Source organism: Hypanus sabinus, chromosome 5 (assembly GCF_030144855.1).
Source record: "Hypanus sabinus isolate sHypSab1 chromosome 5, sHypSab1.hap1, whole genome shotgun sequence".
NCBI lineage: Eukaryota > Metazoa > Chordata > Chondrichthyes > Myliobatiformes > Dasyatidae > Hypanus > Hypanus sabinus.
The window spans coordinates 14986040-15007341 of NC_082710.1; the positions used below are offsets into that span (position 1 = coordinate 14986040).

General features: G+C 41.8%; 1 protein-coding gene across 10 annotated transcripts in view; it reads left to right on the forward strand.

Annotated features, from left to right (window-relative positions):
* The window catches only part of cast (calpastatin), a 197830-nt gene that overhangs the window by 52491 nt on the left and 124037 nt on the right, over positions 1-21302 (forward strand). For all 10 annotated transcript variants that reach the window (XR_009512107.1, XM_059969426.1, XM_059969427.1 and 7 more), the window contains one exon: positions 7950-8018. Coding sequence is in view for 9 of the 10 variants with exons in the window: in XM_059969426.1 (XP_059825409.1) it covers positions 7950-8018 (69 nt within the window). In the remaining variant the exon portion in view is untranslated. The remainder of the gene's footprint in view (positions 1-7949; positions 8019-21302) is intronic.

Below are 21302 nucleotides of genomic sequence, written 5' to 3' on the forward strand. Positions count from 1 at the left end.
CCATCCTCTAGCTAAAGACTTTCCTCTCATCTCTGTCCTAAAGTGACATCCTTCTCTTCTGAGACAGGGCACTCTGGTCCTGGACTCTCCCACCATACAACTTTAGAAAAAAATCATTGTTTAAATTAGTTTTAGTTGAATGCTTTTTTGTGATATTACAACTGTAATCAGAGGATTTTTATCTCATCGAGTAAAATTAATCAGATCATGGGATCAGCTGGTGAACAATATTCAGTGAGGTAATTTAGTACCTGTATCAACAGGAATAAAATTTGCCTGAACAATACTCCCTCAGCCAAACATATCTGTGCCAAGTAAGGTGCCAATCTAAACTAAGTCCACTAACTTGTACATGATCTAATCCCTGCTTCTGAAATGTTGCAATTGTATCTGCTTCCATCTCCTCCCTTGGCAGCGTGTTGCAGGTATCTACTACCCACTGATTAAGCAAAATAACACTTTCCTTGTAAGTCTTTAAACTTTCACCCACTTACTGTAAACCTATGCTCTTTAGTATTTGGTATTTCTATCCGAGGTAAAGACTCTGACCATCTAGCCTGCCTGTACTTACCATTAATTTGTATAAATCTGCCATTCACCCCTCAGCTTCTGACATGCAAGTGAAAACCAACCGGGTGTGTCTAACCTCTCCTTTAACTAATAATTCCAGTCCAGGTAAATTCCTGGTAAATTTCTTCTGCATCCTCTCCAAAGCTTCCGCACTGTCCTTAACTGGATGTGGCCTAACAAAAGTTTTGTACAGCTTGCCAACGTGACTTGCAAGATTGTGCTCTGAGTGCCTGAGGCAACGAAGGCATGCGTACCACTTGTCTTCATCTCAGGACTATCCACGTGCGTTGCTGCTTTCAGTGAGCTATGGACCTGGACGTCTAGGTCACTCTGTATGCTACTGCTCCCAATGGTCCTGCCATTTACTGTATACTTTCCTCTTAGATCTGAACTCCAAAATGCAACACCTCACACTTGACTAGATCAAATGCCATTTTCCCACCCGAATTTCCAACTGATTATATCCTGCTAAGTCTTTTGACAACTTTCTTCACTGTTCGCAAATCTACCATATGACCACTTGTCTGTGAGCTTACTATTCCCTCTGGCTAAATTATCTACATACATATCGCAAAAAGCAGAAGTCCTGGCACAAATCCCTGTGGAACACCATTGGTTATGGATCTCCAGTCAGAAAAGCATCGCTCCACCATGGTCCTCATTTTTTCTAAAGCCAAGCCAACATTGAGTCTTAAGTTATCTAGTCACCATGTGCATTCCATGGACTTCATCTTCACCATGAGGGACCTTCCCATATACTTTACTGAAGTCAATGTTGTCAACATCATCTATCATTTTTGTTAACTCCCCAAAAAAAGCTCAATCAAATTTGTGTGAATTGATCTCCCGAACATAAAGTCAGAATGAGGTTTATTGTCACCGGCATGTGACGTGAAATTTGTTAACTTAGCAGCAGCAGTTTAATGCAATACATGATATAGAAGATACAACCCGTTGTATCGAGAGCATCCTGAGCAGCTGCATCACTGCCTGATTCGGAAATTGCACCACCTTGGATCGGAAGACCCTGCAGCGGATAGTGAGGTCAGCTGAGAAGATCATCGGGGTCTCTCTTACCGCCATCACAGACACGCTGCATCTGCAAAGCAAACAGCATTATGAAGGACCCCACGCACCCCACATACTAACTCTTCTCCCTCTTGCCGTCTGGGAAAAGACACCGAAGCATTCGGGCTCTCACGACCAGACTATGTAACGGTTTCTTCCCCCAAGCTATCAGACTGTTCAATACCCAGAGCCTGGACTGACACCATACTGCCCTTTTGTCCTGTTTATTTATTGTAATGCCTGCACTGTTTTGTGCACTTTATGCAGTCATGGGTAGGTCTGTAGTCTAGTGTAGTTTTTTTTTCTCTTTGTTGTTTTTTACATAGTTCAGTCTAGTTTTTGTACTGTGTCATGTAACACCATGGTCCTGAAAAACATTGTCTCATTTTTACTATGTACTGTACCAGCAGTTATGGTCGAAATGACAATAAAAGTGACTTGACTTGAAATAAATAAATTACAGTATATTTATATTGAATAGATTAAAATAATGCAAAAACAGAAATAATATGTATTAAAAAAGAGTAAGGTAGTGTTCACGGGTTCAATGTCCATTTAGGAATCGGATGGCTGAGGGGAAGAAGCTGTTCCTGAATCGTTGAGTGTGTGCCTTCAGGCTTCTGTACCTCCTACCTGATGGTAACTATGAGAAAAGGGCATGCCCTGGGTGCTGGGGGTCCTTAATAATGGATGCTGCCTTTCTGAGTCACTGGTCCTTGAAGATTTCCTGGGTACATTGTAGGCTAATACCCAAGATGGAGCTGACTAAATTTACAAACCTCCGCAGCTTCTTTTGGTCCTGTGCAGTAACCCCCTCCCCCCATACCAGACAGTGATGCAACCTGTCAGAATGCTCTCCACGGTACACCTGTAGAAGTTTTTGAGTGTATTTGTTGACATGCCAAATCTCTTCAATGAAGTATAGTCGCTGTCTTTCTATGTTGGGACCAGGTTAGGTCCTCAGAGATCTTGACACCCAGGCACTTGAAGCTGCTCACTCTCTCCATTTCTGATCGTCTATGAAGATTGGCTTGTGTTCTTTTGTCTTACCCTTCCTGAAGTCCACAATCAGCTCTTTTGTCTTACTGACATTGAGTGCAAGGTTACTGCCATTGCATCACTCCACTACACCCTCTCATCTCCGTCTGAGATTCTACCAACGATGGTGCTCAAAAGTTTGTGACCCTTGTAAAATTTTCTCTATTTCTGCATACATATGACATGGAAATCCTAAAACCTAATTTTAAAAAAAATTGCAAGAAGCATTACACTTGTTCATTTATTTATTGGGAAAAATTAATCCAATATTACATGTACTTGTTGGAAAAGGTATGTGAACCTTTGCTTCCAGTAACTGGTGTGACCCCATGGCACAGCAATAATTTCAACCAAACATTTCTGGATCATCGTCTTGTTGCATTTTCCAACTTCTATTAAGCTTCAGGTGATAGACTGCTGCCCTGATATTTTCCCGTAAATTGTCTTGATACAGTTTTGAGTTCATTGTTCCTTCAACGATTGCAAGCTGCCCAGGCCCTAAGGTAACAAAGCAGCCCCAAACCATGATGCTCCTTCTACCATGCTTCACAGTTGGGATGAGGTTTTGGTGTTGGTGTGCACTGCCCTTTTTCCTCCTAACAGCAGTGTGCATTTCTGCCTGAAAGTTCAACTTTTGTCTTATCTGTCTACAGAATGTTGTCCTAGAGGCATTGTAGAATATCCAGGTGGTCTATTGCAAACTTGAGACGTGCATCAGTGATTTTTTTATAGAGCAGTGGTTTCCTCTGTGGTGTCCTTCCACAAACACCATTGTAGTTCAGTGTTTCAATGAACGGCAAATTTAGCAAATTCTAGAGCTTTCTGCAGATCTTTTGCTGTTACCCTTGAGTTCCTTATCACCTCCTTCAGCATAGCATGTTGTGCTCTTGGTGTGATCTTTGCAGGATGTCCACTCCTAGGGAAAGTAGCAACAGGACTGAGTTTCCTTTAGAAATGCTTTTGTAACCTTTTCCAGGTTCATGCATCTCTACAATTCTACATCTGAAGTTCTCTGAGAGTTGTTTTGATTGAGGCATGATGCGCCTAAAGAGATCATTCTTGAGAAGAGCGGGCTCTGTCAGTAACCTGATTTTATATGTCTTTTTCATAGGGCAGAGCACCTCTACAACCCAATATCTCCAATGGCATCTCATCAATTGGAACACCTGACTCCAAATAACTTTTGTAGGAGTCATTACCCCAGAGGTTCACAGACTGTTTGCAACAAATGCATGTAACATTGGATCATTTTTCTCAATAAATAAATGAACAAATGTAATATTTTTGTGATATATATTTAATTGGGTTCTCTTTATCTAGTTTAAGGACTGACATGAAAATCTGATCACAATTTAGGTCATATTTGTGCAAAAATGGAGAAATTTCTACCGGTGTTCACAGACTTTCTAGCACCACTGTACAAGATCATAATGAGATAGGTTGTGAGGTCAAAAGTCTATTTTATTGTACCAGGAGATTGTTCAGTCATCTTATAACAGTGGGGTAGAAGCTGTCCTTGAGCCTAGTGGTGCGTGTCTTCAGGGTTTTTTAAAATCTTCTGCCCAGTGGGAGGGGGAGAAGAGATAATGTCTGGGGTGGTTGGGCTGTTTACCTTTTGGCTGTTTTGTCCAAGACAGTGAGAAATGTGGACATTGTCCATGGAAGGTAAGCTGGTTTCCTCAATGAGCTGATCTGTGTCCAGAACTCTAGTTTTTAATGTCATGCATACTGACGCATGCTGCTATCTATGGTGCATGATGAAAATTGGTGAGAGAATTGGTGAAGAAGTGCTAGTGAGCTTTCTTGACTGTGACAGTGATGTGGTTGGACCAGGTCAGGCTAAAACTTGGAGCTGTCAACCCTCTTGACCTCAGCACCGGATGTGATGCTTTGTTGACATTCACTGCAACACGTGGGCAGGTGGCTCTTACACAAGATCAAGGCCTCTAACCTCCACCAGCACCAGCTGCACCATACTGTCCTCTGACAATAAAAGTCTCAGTGAGATTTTGCAAAACATCACCACTTCCCCTAACTTGGAAGTTTGACATCAGTGATGAAATTCGCCCCAGCTACCAATGCACCGGCAGAGCTGCTGGTCGATTGAAATGCAATACATTCCGGGATCAGTACCTCAGATCTGAGGCAAGGCACAAGGTTTTATCAAGCAACTGCCATCTCTACTCTTCATTATGCTTCTGAAAGCTAGACAACTGACTGCAGGCACCTCAAGCACTGGGAAGACACTGCAAATATTGTTCCCACAAGATCCCTCAGATACGCTGATGTCTGTCTCTCCAGCATACGGTACTGTGTGAAAGTCTAGGCTCGGGTGTATAGGCAGGGCAACTGAGGCTTTTGCACAAGGCTGCATTGAAAGAGTTATGCAATCTTTAGCAACATGCCAGGATGAAAAACATGTTTTGCCTTGACCGGGCTTTATGATTTACAATATGACCACATTGTATAAAATTTGCTAAAAATTAAACTGTTGTTTGTATTGTTCATAGAAGTGCATTGAGGAGTAGAGATGACTGTTGCTTGATAAAAACTTGTGTTTTGTGTCATTATTACAGCTGAGACTGCCACACAAAAATGTGAATCAGACCCAAGACATTATTTGAGTTGCATTTGTGTCAAATGTCCAAAACAGCTTCTCTCTTGATGACTCTACTCTGCTCTCAGTTGTTTAATTTACTTAGCTTTATGACCCTAATAGTGTTCACATAGAAATGTTAAATGAGTCTTGCCAGCTTATGCACCTTCTCCTCCTACCGACAACTACCGAGGCAACCTGCCTCTTCCTTTCGCATCCCAATGAAAGATCTCAGCCCGAAACATCAACTATTCTATTTTCTCCTTAGATGCTGTCTGACCTGCTGAATTCCACCAGCATTTTATGTGCGCTGCTCTGGATTTACAGCATCTCTTGTAGATATTAAATATAATTTGATGAGGAAGGCTTTGAATCATAACGTAATCCACTGTATGTCGTTCTTTGGGGTGTGTCTGAATTGCTTCTATACATGCTGAAAGATTTTTAGCCCAACAGTTGGTCCTGCATTCCTTTTCTCTACACTTTCTTCCTGTATTCCCACACTTGATACAAATTTGGTGGCAATCATAGAATATTATCTAAAAGGGGGGCAGAATGATACCTTAAACTTTGAAAGATTTCAACTCTGTAACTTGTTTAACGTTTTATGAACAAGCATCAATAAGGAATCCAATGCTGAGGCTTTATAAGACCTTGGTCTGACTGCAGTTAGAGCATTGTGAGCAGTTTTAGGCCCTTTACGTTTAGGATATGCTGCCATTGAAGAGTGCCCAAAGGAGAATGATCCCAGGAACGAAAGGGACCCTGTTTGACAGGCTGAGTAGTTGCCTCACCTTGCCCAAGGCTAGCAGAGGGAAAAAGTTTGCATCAGTAGCCAACACCATCTGAGAACTGGGCTGGAGGCTGCCATGTTTCCAGCACCAACCCCCAATTCACTAACTCTCACTGTACGCCTTTGGAATGCGTGAGGAAATGAGACGTGATCACAGAGAGAACGTACAGACTCCTTACAGACAGCAAGTGCTCAGTAATCACTGGCACGGTAAAGTGAAGTGCTAACTGTTAAGCAACCGTGCTGTGTCAATGATAACAACAGCTTGTATTTATAGCGTCACTTTGAATAATGTTTCCAAAACAGAGAATCAATGAGGGAGAAAAGATGAATGCTTTATCAAATATTGACTGAAATCTTAGTTAGAGAGGAGGGGTTTAATGGAAGGTGCAAAGAAGATTGGGAGAGGTCTTTAGGCCAGGGGGTCCCAACCTGGAGTCCACAGACCTCTTGTTTAATGGTACTGGTCCATGGCATAAAAAAGTTTGGGAACCCTTGCTGTAGGCCAAGCTATCAGACCAGCTGAAGACATTGTTGGCAATGGTAGGTTAAAAAAGGTTCACATACAAGGGCAAAGTTGACAAAAATAGGTCGCAAACAGAAGTGGGGGAGGGGTATGAAGTCAGATAAACAAAAATCTTTAAAATTTGGATCATTGGGTAATTGAAAATTGAATTCAACTAAAATGAGATGATGGAAGACTGGGATATCATGAAAGATGTGAATGATCAGCACTTAATTATTGGTCTGAAGCTAACTGAGTTGGAGAAGTGCAGGCTGGCCAGGAGAGCAGTGGTCGTGACCCAATCCAGCAATGCCTAGTGCAGGGGTCGGCAACCTTTACCACTGAAAGAGCCATATGGACCCATTTCCCACAGAAATTACATTTTAAAAACTAACAAACCACGGGGAGCCGCAGCACAGAGATGAAAGAAGTGCATGCGGCTCCGGAGCCGCGGGTTGCCGACCCCTGGCCTAGTGCATGATGAGCTTTAGCAGCTGATAGTGAACAAAATCACTATATTGAGGTGTTTGAGAATGGTAAATTCAATGTGTTACGGGTGTTCACATAACCTCTGATGGCAGAAGATTACTGTTAGTCCTAGTTGTATGGATGCTGCCTGATCTGCAGTCTGTATTTCAAATTCTCAGCATTAAAGCTTTTGCTGTTTTACTCTGCCATTGCTAGCGATATTTTTGGTTACACTGAAATCTTAGCTTAAGGCTGAAGCCTCCTTGTTTCTGTTTGCTTTGGTCCTAACATAAAGCCCACCTCTTAAATTCTTCAGCTATTAATCCTTTATTTTCTTTCAAATAGTCCGATTTGATGGGCTGAATGGCCTAATTCTGTTCTACTGTCTACTGTCTACTTTCAAGTGTAAAATGCATGCCAAAGCATTCTCGTTTATGATGTACTGATAATATTTTAGGTGTTTCAGAAACACCCTTCCACATCTACATGACTCATTTACATTTAGTTAATAATCGAATGTGTCTAATTGGAACAGATCCAAAATTCTGCAGTTGAAGGAAATTTGAAACTGAAATGGGAAACACAAAGAATATCCAGCTGGTTTGGCTGCATTTGTGGAGAGAGAGGGAAGACAAAAGCTTTATATCAATGGTTTTTTCACTGGGAAGTGAGCAACTCCTGAGACAAGTGGCTGACAGAAAAATGGAGCGCTACGTGGGAGGGACTGATGTTCGAGTAGGTTAAAAATTCGGCAGAGCATTGTGGGCAAAAGGGCCTGCGCTGTGCTCGAGTGTTCAGTGTTCTATGTTTGAAAATAAATGTAGCTGGTTTATTTGAATGAAAAATAAAAACTGAGTATTGAATATCATTGTTAGATGTGTGATCTAAAAGTTGTTTTATTTCTTCCACAGCAAGGAAAAACAAAAGCCAGTGAACCTGGTAAAGTTGACAGTTCTAAACCAATGAGCTCGACTACCAAGGTGAGTTTAGCTATGTTGTTAGTATTCACGTTAGAGCTGTGGCAAGGATTGACTGACAACAGCACAGTAAAACTTTGATAACCTATTGGTTGGAAATCCTGATGGCTCAGCATCTGGCCCGTTCTGGGAATTAATATCTCAGATTACCTGCGCCATGCCCAGTACATAGGTGCAATCATGAAGCCATGCCTGTCCCTCTACTTTCTTGGACATTTAAGGAGACTTGGCAAGTCACCAAAGACTTACGAATTTGTGTGGATGCGCTGTTGAACGTATCTGACTGATTGCATCATTTCCTGGCGTGGCAATTCCAATGCACAGGAACACCAAAGACTACAGAGAGTAGGGGCATATCCAGGTCCACACGGGCAAAGCCCTCCTCACCACTGAACGTGTTTGCAGGAGGTGGAGCCTCACGAAGGCAGAACCTATCATTAAAGATGCTGGCCGTCTTGACGCACCACATCCAGGTTCAGGGACAGCGAGTTTCTCACAGCCATAGGTTTTTAAACTGACCAGCACAACCCTAATCCTTCCTAAGCAATGGAACACCTTGAACTAACTCCTGTACCATCATGGACTTGTCCCTAATTATTTATGCACCACTGTCTTCTTTTTTAAATCTTTTCACTCTGTTGTATTAATTTATGTTTTGTGTGCTGTCTGAACCTACATGCCTGTGATGCTGATGTAAGAAGGTCTTTCATTGTACCCGTACCTCTCTATACCTGTCCTTCATAGTACCCATACCTCTCTATACCTCTCCTTCATTGTACCCGTACCTCTTTATACCTGTCCTTTATAGTACCCGTACCGCTCTATACCTGTCCTTCATAGTACCCGTACCTCTCTATACCTGTCCTTCATAGTACCCGTACCTCTCTATACCTCTCCTTCATAGTACCTGTACCTCTCTATACCTGTCCTTCATTGTACCTGTACCTCTCTATACCTGTCCTTCATAGTACCCGTACCTCTCTATACCTGTCCTTCATAGTACCCGTACCTCTCTATACCTGTCCTTCATTGTACCCGTACCTCTCTATACCTCTCCTTCATAGTACCTGTACCTCTCTATACCTGTCCTTCATTGTACCCGTACCTCTCTATACCTCTCCTTCATAGTACCTGTACCTCTCTATACCTGTCCTTCATAGTACCCGTACCTCTCTATACCTGTCCTTCATTGTACCCGTACCTCTCTATACCTCTCCTTCATTGTACCTGTACCTCTCTATACCTGTCTTTACCTGACAATAATAAACTCAACTTATTATTATCATCAACTTGTTATTATAGTTGAGGCAGAACAGTTATTATCCCTGAACCAGTGGGAATAACTTCACTCAACTTCTCTTGTCTCATCACTGAATTGTTCCCCCAGCCTATGGATTCATTTTCAAGGACTCATCTCATGTTTTTGATATATATATATATTTATTTCTTTTTAACATTTCTCTTTGGTATTTACACAGTGTGATGTCTTTTGCACAATGATTGGTTTTCTGTCCTATTGGGTGTGGTCTTTCATTGATTCTATCATGTTACTGTGAATGCCCGCAAGAAAACGAATATCAGTGACATATATGTACTTTGTTAACAGAGTTACTTTGAACTTCCCTCACAATCTTTATGTTCTCTCAGACCTTGTTTCTCGCACTCAGTTTAAATACACTAGGCCTCAGTTTCCATCTCATTCTATCATCGCTGAAGCCTGATCCCACATTCCTTTTAAGGTCCTGGTGAAGGGTCTCAAAATGTCAACTGTTTGTTTCCATACATGAATGCTGCCTGATTTGCAGAGTTGCTCCAACATTTCATGTGTTTTGCTCCCTATAAGTTTACTGGCATGCCGTTCCCACATCTCGCTAAACTACCCAGGACACTGTTTCCACCCTCCCTTTGAGCTCCCAAGGTCCAAAGAAAAGCTTTTTACCACAGTACTCATCATCATTATGTGCCATGTCATATGATGTAAGTGATAATGGTCTTCCCATGACCATGATTGTTCTTGGCAATATTTTCTACAAAAATGGTTTGCCGTTGCCTTCTTCAGGGCAGTGTCTTTACAAGACAGGTGATCCCAGCCATCATCAATACTCTTCAGAGATTGTCTGCCTGGCGTTAGTGGTCGCATAACCAGGACTGACATGCTCATGTGACCATCCACCACCTGCTCCCTTGGCTTCATGTGACCTTGATCAGTGGGCTAAGCAGATAATACACCTTGCCCATGGGTGACCTGCAGGCCAGCAGAGAGAAGGAACGCCTTACATCTCTTTTGCTAGAGATGTACCTCCACTCTGCACATGAATAATACAGTATAATATCAGGAAAAAAAATTAACTGTGTGTGGATATACTAACAGGAAAAATATCCAGTATTCCAGACAGTCAGTCAAGCTCGCATCACCAAACCTCAGTTATTGGGTTTTACTGTGTTTGATTAATGACTGATCTCTTAAGAGGATTGTAACAGATAGTTGGTTTAAAATGTTAAGACAAATACTGAGAGATTTTTTTTTTGAGGTTACCTTCCTCATTCTGTTTAATGCTCCATTAATGGTAAATGTCCTTTCCCTTAACTGTTGTGTGTGTGATTAAATGAGGTGTAGGTGGAAGCGGCTGTAGTGTTTTAAGATCTAATATATTTTGAAAGGAATGTTTATGTTGTTACCATAGTTTTGTATCACTGGTTGTATCATAAGTGAAATGGCATTTGTGAGATACAAATATTCATTGTGGTGCATTAGTTTTCAGACAAAAATATCACACCATTCCCAAGGCACTGTGTGCAGTAAAACAAGACTTTCCTTGGACAGAGGAGGTTGCAGAATGTAGGCTGTATGTAATCCTGAAAGGAGGTGGGGGGGGGGGCTTGAAATTCTAGTTTCTTGGCAAAGGAAGCCAGGGGTGTGGATGAAGGATTGGTTGGAATCTCCAGGTTTGGTTTGGGACCTCAGATATGGAGTTGTTGAGGTTGTACAGAGGATCTGTTGTGGGCATTGTTGAAGATGAGGTTGGACTTCAGCCCTTTGGTGAGGGGATATGGAGGAGACCTGCTGCGATGGTGGAATAGGAGTTATGAGGAAACTGAAAGGGGACTAGTCTAAAGGAGGATGTATATTTAGTCTGTATTGAAGAGAGCAAGCTTGTAAAGCTTGCAGAAGCAAAGGATTTTGGGATTGATGAGAGTGGAGCTGTGTGGGACAGGGGGTAGAGAATGTGCCAGGGATGGGTGGCACCGGTACAGACACACCCAGTCCTGAGACACCAGGAAAGGTGATTTGATTCCAAACAACTGGCTTATTGATAATCACAGAATGTCTCTCTGGTGCTTGCATCCTGCTCCTTCCTCACTTCTTAACCCCTTTCCCAACCATGATCCCCCTCTCCCTCTGCCCTTCCCACTCCCAGTCCACAATAGATACTCGTATCAGAATCAGGTTTATCATCACTCACATATGTCATGAAATGTGATTTTTCTTGCGACAGCAGTAAAGTGCAATACATAAAATTACTACAGTACTTTGCAGAAGTCTAGCTACAGTATATAAATGTACCAAAGACTTTTGAACAATACTGTATTTTTATATATTCTATAATTTTTCTTCAAAAGCATTACAGTTGGATATGATATACTAGCTAATGAAGTAATTACTTCCTTTATCTATTAAATGGCCACCCCAGTGCCAAAGAAATAAAATCGGTGCAGGGAAGAACAGTTAGGTTTCGGGTCATTGAGTCATAGTGCAGTACAACAGAGGAACAGGCCCTTGGCCCATCTAGCGAATGTAGAACTGTTGAGAGCCTTTGCAGAATTGAGACTATTAATTCTTTGGTCATTGGTACTTTGCCTGTGCACTCTGCATAGATATAGCGAGGATATTTAAACATCCAGAGTTCATGAAATCTTTTCCAGCTCGCAAAGTCTAAGTAAAAATGAAAAGAATTCCACAGATGGAGCTAGCATGGTGAAAGAGTACTGAGAAATTTTGCAAACGGGACTTGAGGGAAAGGTTGAGTAGGTTAGTACTTTATTCCCTGGAGTGTAGGAGAATGAGGGAGATTTGATAGAGGTATACACAATTATGAGGGGTATAGAGAGGGTAAATCCAAACAGGCTTTTTCCACTGACATTGGGTGAGACTAGAACTAGAGGTCATGGGTTTAGGGTGAAGGGTGAAATGTTTAAGGGGAACCTGAGAGGGTGGTGAGAGTGTGGAATGAGCTGCCAGCAGTCGTGGATGCAGGTTCAATTGCAACATTTAAGAGAAGTTTGGACAAGTACATGGATGGGATGGGTATGGAGGTCTAGTGCCCAGGTGTAGGTTGGTGGACTAGGCAATTCTACACCGACTAGATGGGCCAAAGGGCCTGTTTCTGAACTGTAGTTCACGCTATGACTTTATAACTTAATCTAATTGTTCCTCCTTGACAGATTTCACTCCTTTAGTGCTGGGGTGGCCATTTAATAGATAAAGTATTAACATGAGTCCTGAAGGGCCTCAGCCACAGATACTGCTTGATCTGCTGAGTTCCTCACAATTTTGCGTGTGTTTAGTTATTTGTACTTAAAGTGTTAATAGTTTTTGCATATATACACACAAATAGAGCACTCTGTACTAACTCTGCCCATTTTGATTGATCATAGAGGTAGAGAGATTATTTTGTGTTTATTAAGCAAGAAGCAGATTTTATTTTCCATACCTTGAAAAGTTTCATTAAAAAGCAACTGTGGCAGAATTTCTGGAATTCTACACAAATCAGATCAGTGGTTGTTTGTGCGGCTGTGAGATCATAAGTCAGTAGATCACACCCCAATGTGTCTTCAGAAACAGTAGAACATATTATTTAGTTTTCTTGGTTCATGAAACATGTTTATGCATGCACACTCACACAAAGGGTGTCTTAATTTCTTTTAAACACATCGGCATCGAGAAAATGAAAATAAAGTTTTATTTCGGATGCTGTTTGTTTCTATCTGACTTTTATTTTTCTTTTGAAAATATTGCTGCATTAACTATTGAAGGAATGTAGTTGACTTGTTATATTCAACTTTCCACTGATTCTGCAAACTGCCCAAGTAACAAATATCACAAAGAACTGCGAGATTCCCCATGGGTGTCCATAATTAGTGGCTGTCGATCTCTTTGTGTACGTCTAATAACATTTTGTATTCCATATTATAAAATTATTTCTTCTGAGGTTTGGCAAGACACCAGAACTGTGCCTCTCGACGTTACTCCATTGTGTTGGATGGTGGCATGGTAGCATACTGTTTAGTTCAATGCTTTATAGCATCAGAGATCACCGACGGAGGTTCAATACTTGCTGCTATCTATAAGGAGCTTGTATGTTCTCCCTGTGACCATGTGGTGCTTCAGTTTCCATAAGAACAAAGACGTACGGGTTAGGGTTAGTAAGTTGTAGGATGCCTTATTGGCACTGGAAGCGTGGTGACCCTTGCGGGTACCCATGCACCGCCTTTGTCGTTGATGCAAATATACACTTCACTGGATGTTTCGATGTACATGCGACAAATACAGCTAATCTTTCATCTTTGAAAGCTACACTCCCAATGCCATTGAAAAATATATGAAAGCTAGGAATCTGCGTCGCCTTAAGAATTAACCAAACCATCAGCAAAATCAGTGCATTAATAAAACTTTTAACCTTTATTTGATATTAAATACTATATCAGGTGCAAAAATCATTCCCTAAACTAAAGTGTGTTAAAAAGAGTTTTTATAAGACAAATATGTTATGATGTTAATTATTTCAGAAACAGAAGAGACTCTGCAGGTGCAACAAATCTAGAGCAACACATACGAAATGCTGGAGGAACTCAGCTACAGACTGGAATAAACAGTCATCAATTTGGGCCAAGACCCTTCATCAGGGTTGGAAAGGAAAGGGGAAGAAGCCAGAATAAGAAAGGGGGGGGGGACTAATAAAAGCTGACAAGTGATGGGTGAATCCTGGTGAGGGGGAAGTTGGTGGGTGGGGGAGGGGTTTGAAGTGAGAAGCTGGGAAGTGATAGGTGGAAGAGGTGAAGTGCTAAGTAAGAAGGAATCTGACTGGATGGGAGAGTGGACCATGGGAGAAAGGGAAAGGAGAAATGCACCTGAGGAAGATGATGGGCAGATGAGAAGAGAAGGTGTAAGAGGGGAAGGAAAAGGAGATATTTTGGATATATTCAACCGCAAGAAAAAGGGAAGGAAGAAGGGTACCAGAGGGAGGAGATAGGCAGCTTATTTCAAATTCAGCTCACTGTTCATTCATTTGTTATGTGCCTTGTCACAAGATGTAGGTGATCATGGTCTTAACATCACCATGATCGTTCTTGGCAAATATTTATATAGAGGTGGTTTGCCATTACCTTCTTCTGGGCTGTATCTTTACAAGATATGTGACCCCAGCCATTATCAATACTCTTCAGAGATTGTCTGTCTGGTATCAGTGGTCACATAACCAAGACGTTTTAATACCTTTTTAAATTGCTAATCCAAATCTGCCAGGTTTTCAGTCCATTGTTTCTGGAAGTTGTCTGTTTCTTTGGCTAAAACTTTTCGTTTGTCAGTCTTTGTTTGTGTATAGTTTTTCCATTGATTCTAATGTATTTCTTTGTTCTACTGTGAATGACTGCAAGACAATGAATCTTAAGAATAGTATATGGAGACCAAAGACCATAAGACACAGGAGCAGAATTAGACCATTCAGCCCATTGAGTCTGCTCCGCCAATTCATTATGGCTGATCCTAGATCCCAGTCAACCCCTTGCACCTGCCTTCTCGCCATATCCTTTGATGCCTTGACCCCTCAGGAAACTATCACCTTCTGCTTTAAATATACCCACGGACTTGGCCTGCACCGCACTCTGTGGCAGAGCATTCCACAGATTCACTACTCTCTGGCTAAAAAAAAAATCCTCCTTACCTCTATTCTAAAGGGCCGCTTCTCAGTTTTGAGGCTGTGCCCTCTAGTTCTGGATATCCCCACCAGAAGAAGCATCCCCTCCACATAGACCGTATCTAGTCCTTTCAACATTCAGTAGGTTTCACGCATTCTACTAAATTCCAATGAATACAGGCCCAAAGCTGCCAGATGCTCCTCAGATGTTAACCATTTCATCCCCAAAATCACCCTTTTGAACCTCCTCTGTACTCTCCCCAATGACAGCACATCCTTTCTGAGATATGGGGCACTAAATTGTTAATAGTACTCTAAGTGAGGCCTGACTAATGTCTTATAAAGCCTCAGCATTATCTCCTTGCTTTTATATTCTATTCCCCTTGAAATAAATGCCAACTTTGCAGTTGCCTTCTTTATCACAAACTCATCCTGTAAATTGACCTTCTGGGAGTTTCACTCCCAAGTCCCTCTGCGCCTCTGGTGTTTGAACCTTCTCCCCATTTAGATAATTGTCTGCACTATTGTTCCTTTTACCAAAATAGATTATCATACATTTCCCAACACTGTATTCCACCTGCCACTCTTTCGCCCATCCTTCCAATTTATCGAGGTCCTGCTGAAATCACATTGCTTCCTCAGCACTGCCTACCCCTCAGTGGTAGAAAGAGTGATTACTTTCAAGCTCATAGGTGTCAATTTCTCAGAGGGATTATCTTGGGCCAAAAACTTTGATACAGTCATGAAGGCACACCAGCAGCTCTGTTTCATTAGGAGTTTGAGGGGATTTCTACGTCACCAAAGACTCCTACGAATTTCTATAAACGTGCAGTGGAGAGCGCCCTGACTGGTTGCATCCCCACCTGGCATGGAGGCTCCAATGCTCAGGATCACAAGGGGCTACAGAGGGTTATTGGCTCAGTGAAATCCATCACAGGCATAACCTTCCCTACTCTCAGGGTCATTGTCAGGAGGCAGTGCCGCAAGAGGTCGGCATTTATCACTGCGGTCCCTCATCATCTGAGGCATGTACTTCATCAGAGTGGAAGAACAGGAGTCTGAAGATCAACACCCAATGATTTAGGAGCAGCTTATTTCAAGATTTAAGATTCAAAAACTTTATTGTCATTCTAACCGTACATCAGCTCTGCAGGGCAGAATGAGACAGCATTTCCCAGGAGCAGTGCAATCACCTCTGCCATTAGATTTCTGAACAGTCCGTGAACTGTGATCGCTACTTCATTAATCTTTTCTTTTGTTCTACTTATTTTTTTTTACTTGATGATTTTTTAAAATGTTTTTACACTGTACTAATGCTGTAAAACAACAAATTTCACATCATACATCAGTGATAAGAAATTTGATTCTAATTCAGATGTGCACAGGGTGAAAAATTGCACTTGTTTTATAGAAGGGTGAATTGCTCTTGTAATTATTCTTAAATATCACCCTGCCAAAACAGAAACTGGCAGGAGCACTCTCCTTAAAGGGGCAGAGGAAAATTGACACAACACACACAGAATGCTGGAGGCAACGTCTATGGAAATGATTGAACGGTTGTTATTTTGGGCCAAGACCCTTCTTCAGGACTGGAAAAGAAAGGGGGAAGATGGCAGAATTAAAAGGTTGGGAGAAAGGGAAGGAGTACAAGCTTAGAAGGTGATAGGTGAAGCCAGGTAGGTGGTGGAGGGGCGATGAGGTAAGAAGTTGTGAGGTGATAGGTGGAAAAGGTGAATGTCTGGAGAAGAAGGACTCTGATAGGAGAGTGGACCATGGGAGGAAACGAAGTTTGAGGGACACTGCGGGAGGTGATTAGCAGTGGAGGAGATGAGAAGGGGTTAGAGTGGGGAATTGAAGACGAGAGAAGAGAGAGGGGGAGAAATTATCAGAAGTTAGAGAAACTGACACTTATGCCACCCGGTTGGAGGCTACATAGATGGAATATGAGGTGTACGGCCTTCTCTTGTCTCAAGATGAGGCCACCCTCAGGGTGGAAGAGCAACATTTTGTATTCCATCTGTATAGCCTGCAACCCTCATGGCATGAATATTGATTTCACCTTAGGGAAAATAAATTCCACCCCCTTCTTCTATTCCCCACTCTGACCTTTTACCTCTCCTCACCTGTTTATAATTTACCTTCCCCTTCCCTTTCTCCAATGGTCCACTCTCCTATTAGATTCCTTCTTCTCCAGCCTTTCCTGCCCACCTGGCTTCACCTATCACCTTCCAGCTATCCTCCATCCCTCCCCCGCCTTTTTATTCTGGCATCTTCCCCCTTCCTTTTAAGTCCTGAAGAAGGGTCTTGGCCTGAAATGTCGACTGTCTATTCATTTCCATAGTTCCTCCAGCATGTTATGTTTTTTCTTTGGAATATGAGATGTTGCTCCTCCAACTTGAGAGAGAGGACAAATGGTGCTTGTTTTTATTAATCTTTGATTATTTTGTGAAAGATTTTTGTACCTTTGACAATAGAATAATAGGCCAAGCAATAAGATCGATTGCTTCTTCAAGCTTGTTCATAAGCTTTTCTCAGAGTCTCGTGGATGTGAACTCGCATTTCTCAGAGTCTCGTGGATGTGAACTATTAAACACAACGAGCAAAGGGTGTGGGCGGAACAAGAGGAGGTAGTGCTGATCATCAGTGGTGCATTAAGTGCTCTGTCAAAGAGAGTTCTGCACCCACTTGTTGGGTCAGGGTGTGGCACCTTCTGAGTCTGGAAGCTGAGCGCATTAGTTGCACTCCCAAGAATATGGAAGTTAATGCTGCAGATAGTTTTGGATAGTAAGTTTATTTTTTGAAAGGGGTCTAGTTCTATGATTCAATGATTCCCCATCGTCTCGGAGTATGTGGTTTATTGTTTGGAAAAGAAGCTATTCATATCAGACTTAAAGGTAGGAAAATTTAAAAAAAATTTTTATACTCACTTTCAATTTCAAGACCTTTACCTCTGGGGACAGTATATTCTACTGATTATGCATTTTGTATATTAAATAGTTGGTGAATTGCCAGTCCTAGGTGTAAACCCATCATTGTTACAGTCATAAACACAGGTGATTTTGTAGATGCTGGAAATCCAGAGCAACACACACAAAAAGCTGGAGGAACTCCGCAGGTCAGGTAACATCTATGGACATGAATAAATAGTTGACGTTTTGGGCCGGGACCTTCTGGTTGACTCTTTATTTCTCTCTGTAGATGCTGCCCGATCTGCCAAGTTCTACCAGCATTTTGTGTGTGTTATTCTTGAAGTCATCTCAGGACTATTGTTCTTATCAATAATTCTAGAACAATTGATCTGCCCAATTACAAATCAAAAAGGCTTGTTTGGTAAGTTAAACAACTGGAAGGATCGCACCTATATTACTGGAGGTTTGTCATCATAGTAACTGGATGTGGTATGTTGTAGAAGCTGACATTCTACTGTCCAGGCATGTTTGTAAAAATACTTAATTCGCAAGCAGTTTGTAACTAGTAACATGCGTCATATGCTTACCACTAGAGTGCAATACACAAAAAAAAAATCACTGCTGGAAATTGTGTAAGTTTGTTCATTAAAATGGTTTGTAGATAAGAGAAATTTATTGTTAGAGTACCATTTCCTGAGAACAGTTGATTATTCTTGCTTAATAAGTTATCAGCTCTTGCAGATACCAAGACAGAGGCAGCACACAAGCACAGTAAGTGTGGTACTATTACAGCGCCAGTGACCCAGGTTCAGTTCTGCCGCTGTCTGTCTGTGAGGAGTTTGCATGCTCCCCCCCATGACCTCGTGAGTTTCCTCCAACATTCCAAAGACGTACAGGTTAGGGTCAGTAAGTTGTAGCATGCTATGTTTGTGCCAGAGGATTGATAACTCAGACCGTGTTGGTTATTGACAGTGCAAATGGCACATTGCATTGTGTGCTCAGATGGTTGATGTACATGTGACAAATAAAGCTAATCTTTAGCTATTTAGAAATCTTTACCAATTCAAGACGTATGAAACATACAAAATCTGAAAAAAACTGTGTAGAAAGATGCAGGATTTTTTTTACAAGGAAAGATTTGAATTCTATTGTCAAGTTACCGATTTGCGTCAAGAGCAAATTACTTGCTCTTGATTATTTATTGAGCTTAGTCTATGAAGTGTCTTTGTTCGGGAAATGTCTAGGCAAAGCAAGCAATTCATTATACCCATTTTGAGATTGATGGCATAGCATAAAAATTTTGACTGTACTGTTTTCCTGCCAGTGCTATGTGTCTGAAACTTGCTCCCGGCTCTTCTGACTCCTGCACCATCTTTAACAACCCTTCCCATCTCAACCTCACCTATTCCTTGCATTCTTTTCTCGAACCTGCACTGAATCACCCATTTCAGTTTCCTCTGGCCCGCCTTGTAACATGACAGGTCCACCCTCAATCCTTACCTAATTATTGACGTTGCTTCTGCAGAAGTTTTGTTTCAGTTCAAAGCACATATACAGAATGACGCCATTAACCCTGAGATTTGTTTTCTAATGGGCCTACTCAGTAAATCCAAGCACCATGATAGAATCAGTGAAGGACCACGCCCAGAAGAACAGAACAAACTAATGTGTAAAAGGCTACAAAATGTGCAAATACAGAAGATATATATATATAAAAAAACATGAGATGAGGAGTCTTTGAAAGTGAGTCCCTAGACTGTGGGAACAGTTCAATGATGGGGCCAGTGAAGTTATCCCCACTGGTTCAAGAGCCTGATGGTGAGGGGTAATAACTGTTTCTGAACCTGGTAGTGTGAGTCATGAGGCGCCTGTACCTTTGTTGTGATAGCAGCAGCACGAAGAGAGCATCATCTAGGTGGTGGGAGTCCCTGAAAATGGATGCTGCTTTCCTGTGACAGCTGTCCATATAGATATGCTCAGTGGAGGGGAGGACTTTACCATGATGGTCTGGGCTGCATCCATCATGTTTTGAGGCAGATTCTGCTCAAGGGCATTGGTTTTCCATACCTAGCTGTGAAGGAATCAGACAATATACTCTCCACCACACATCTATAGAAGTTTGTCAAAGTATTAGATGACATGCTGAATCTTCGCAAAATTCTAAGGAAGTAGAGGTGGTGCTGTACTTTATTTGTAATTGCACATATGTGCTAGGCTCAGGACAGTGAGCCTAGCCTCTGAAATGATAACACTGAGGAATTTAAAGTTGCTGACCCTCTCAGCCTCTGATCCCCTGATGAGGACTGGCTCATGGACCTCTGGTTTCCTCCTGCTGAAGTCAATAATCAGTTTCTTGGTCTTGCTGACATTGAGTGAGAAGTTGTTTGATTACAGTATTTTGATTTTGTGACTGAAAGGGACTACTAGCCTTGTCAGCAAGCTTGCTAGCGATCCCACTACAGCAAGATCTTCAAATGAGACTAATGGTTTAATTGATCTTTCAAGAATCACTAGATTCTGGCATGGTTCCGAAAGACTGGAAAATTGCAAATGTTACTCCACTCTTCAAGAAAGGAGAGAGGCAGAAGAAAGGTTACTCTAGGACCTCAGTGTCTGGGAAGATACTGGAGTCAATTGTTAAGGATGTGGTTTTGTGGTACTTGGAGACACATGATAAAATAGGCTATAGTCATTATGGTTTCCTCAACGGAAAATCTTGCCTCACAAATCTGTTGGAATTCTTTGAAGAAGTAACAAGCAGGATAGACAGAGGAGAATCAGTGGATGTTGTGTACTTGGATTTCCTGAAGGCTTTTGACAAGGTACTACACAAGAGACCGCTTAACAAATTAAGAGCCTATGGTATTACAGGAAAGATTCTAGCATAGATAGAGCATTAGTTGATTAGTAGGAGGCAGATAGTGGGTTAAAGGGAGCCTTATCCGGTTGGCTGCAGGTGACTAGTGGTGTTCTAAGTGGGACCACTTCTTTTTCAGTTGAATGTCAATGATTTGGATGAGTTTAAGTTTATGGATGATGATAAGTGGAGGGGTATGGGGTAGTGGTGAAGAAACACACTCGATGGGCCAAATGACCTTATTCTGCTCCTATATCTGTGTTTTTAAGATTGAACAAGGTTACTCTCCTCTTCGTCAGATTTGACTGATTTCTGATCTAACTAATCAGAAGGCATAACTATACTGCAAATTTCATGCTTTGTTTGACCAGGCAACCTGTAGTTGCAGTCAGCTAGCTCAACCGCACTCAACCGAAGAGCTCATTGTCCCCCCTTACCGCTCCAGAATGCAACCCACTAATACACCCAGTCTCCTATTTTGATCGTTTGTTATGCCGTCCGGTCTCAAGTTCTTGGTCCATAGGCTCACTTGCTTCCTCACTCCAAGTATTTCAGAGATCAGCAATCTTAATGAAGGATGCTGGACTATTAAAAATATAAGACAGTA